The 2,396-nt window shown below is 41.2% G+C and overlaps 1 protein-coding gene across 1 annotated transcript in view; it reads right to left on the bottom strand.

Moving 5' to 3' along the window:
• The window catches only part of SARC_08758 (hypothetical protein), a gene marked incomplete at its 5' end in the record, with an annotated part of 10,745 nt that overhangs the window by 8,173 nt on the left and 176 nt on the right, over positions 1 to 2,396 (bottom strand). The window contains 4 exons of the mRNA XM_014297250.1: positions 89 to 227; positions 899 to 1,049; positions 1,337 to 1,422; positions 1,768 to 1,896. Of these exons, the coding sequence (XP_014152725.1) occupies positions 89 to 227; positions 899 to 1,049; positions 1,337 to 1,422; positions 1,768 to 1,896 (505 nt within the window). The remainder of the gene's footprint in view (positions 1 to 88; positions 228 to 898; positions 1,050 to 1,336; positions 1,423 to 1,767; positions 1,897 to 2,396) is intronic.

Below are 2,396 nucleotides of genomic sequence, written 5' to 3'. Positions count from 1 at the left end.
AATATATAAATATACTTTTTAGTACATATATTTATATTATGTATAAATGTAGCAAAATATATACATAAGACGAGACGAACACGCATACCAGGGACCATAGTGCGTATATTCTTCCAATCGCCCACACCGAAGTGCTCCACGGCCTTACGCAGAGCCTCGGTCTCTGCAGCTTTCCATCTACCTTTACTCTGCCCTGGTTTCAGCGACTTCTCCCAGCGATTCATGACCTTAACATGAACAAGTATAAATATGGGTTATTATCTAGGAGTGTATTAGTGTAAACGTGGATATGGATACGCTTGATTGGACAATACGATCCTGACATACCTCCCTCGGCGTAAGTTGACCTGGAGTTATACATGCTATGTAATAATAAAGGAATCTCAGAACCCGAATTTCCATGTTGCAGACTATTTTACACATGTATGACTACTTTATACTTCAACAGGTGTATGTATATAATTTTATGCGAGTATGTACATCCGTACATTTTACAAATTAAATTACTGCGTTTGCCCATTAGCGGCTAAAATCAGCTGCAGGTTGCTACTCGAAAGAGAGAATCTGGTAGTATAAACGCACGACACGAAGGTAAGAATACTCCACCGCAAACTGCATAAATGCACATGAAATCCTATGCAGTTATATATGAAGGTTTATACAAGCATATGCGCATTTCAATATTCGAGTATGCATATAGGCATGTAAGATATTTGTACCATCCACGTGCATCGCCACCTCAAACTATTAATCGTGGTTACTCGTGAATCTTAGAAGCCCTCCCGGCCAGTATCTATATAATCCACCATCTGACATGGCTGCGAAAAATTGTTCATCTCGCCATACACGAGTATACACGTATGTATAAACACATTCTATATATAGATGAAACACTTACCTGTTGATTAGTTCTACCCTCCATGCCCATAGCCACCTCAGACCATTTGTTGTCGTCGTGCTCGTGCAGGCGCATGAGCTCTTTGAGGCGTGCGTCCTCCTCTTTGGTCCAACGGCTACGGATAAGCGATGGGTTGATACTGCGCTGATACCTGCAGTTCACAATGTATATATATATATATATATATATATGTATATATATGCATGCACCTATGTATGCATGCTCATATATTAACGTGCGTACTTGCTAACTGCTAACACTCACATAAATGTGTACATAAAACTTGTTGGATTCCCTTTTCCCACTGTTTGAATGTCATACTTCCGGCGTGATATATGTATATAGGTATACGTACCATGTGGTGGTATTGATGTAATATACACATGTTTGCGATTTGGACACTCCAACGTGAAACGAGTTAGACACTCATATACTTACCGCTGAAAGCAGGCCAACGCGGTGCGGTTGGTGTTCAATTGCAAAGCGATCGCAGTCCAATCCGGCCGCTGATTGTTTTCTTTGAGCTGTACGTATTGATTTGGAATAGGAAATATGAGACGCCAGTCTCTCACTATATAACCAACAATACGGCAGTAAAGAACGACAGGGTGGTAGTAAACAATATAATGACATTGGGGTGAAAGCGCTACGGCGGTATTAAGTGAAGAGCAATAAACGGCATGGTGGCAAAAAACGACACAATAGTAATGTACGAAGCGGTGGCGCTGGACGGCGCGATGGCAAGACATGACAATGTCGAACTAACGACATACTGGTAATACACAACACAACGGTGATGAACGGTATGGTGGTGATATTCGCCATGATACAAATAGATGAGATGGTGGTCAGTACATGTATATATTCACCTTGAGATTAACGGAGAGCAGCGCATTGTCCTCTGCGGCGGTGAATGGACTGGTGTTGATCTTTGGTCGCAAGTGGTTAGTCCACATCAGCTGAACCGATCCTACACTTTGCCGACTGTGGAGTTCGGGCTATGTATATATATTCAGAATTTAAATTTAGACTCGCATCTCAGAAATATATATTTGAACCCACAATGCGATAGAATAAGATTCAATAAGATACTAGCGATAGAGCAGACTTTGCCACAGTGCTCATATATCCAAATTATACTACACACACACAAACAAACACACACACACATGCACAGACACAGACACAGACACAGACACAGACACAGACACAGACACAGACGCATACACATACACATACACATAATTTAAACCCAGAAAGGGATAGAATGAGGTTCAATACGATACTAGCGATAGAGCAGACTTTGCCACAGTGCTCATATATTCAAATCATACCACACAGACACATACACAGTCACGGACACAGACACATACACAAACATATACACATACACATACACAGACACGGACACAGACACATACACATACATATACACACACACATACACATACACACTCACACACATACACAGGCACAGACACAGACATACAGACATACA

This window comes from Sphaeroforma arctica (assembly GCF_001186125.1).
Source record: "Sphaeroforma arctica JP610 unplaced genomic scaffold supercont1.821, whole genome shotgun sequence".
In the NCBI taxonomy this organism is placed as follows: Eukaryota; class Ichthyosporea; order Ichthyophonida; genus Sphaeroforma; species Sphaeroforma arctica.
This window is presented reverse-complemented; position numbering and strand designations above follow the sequence as displayed.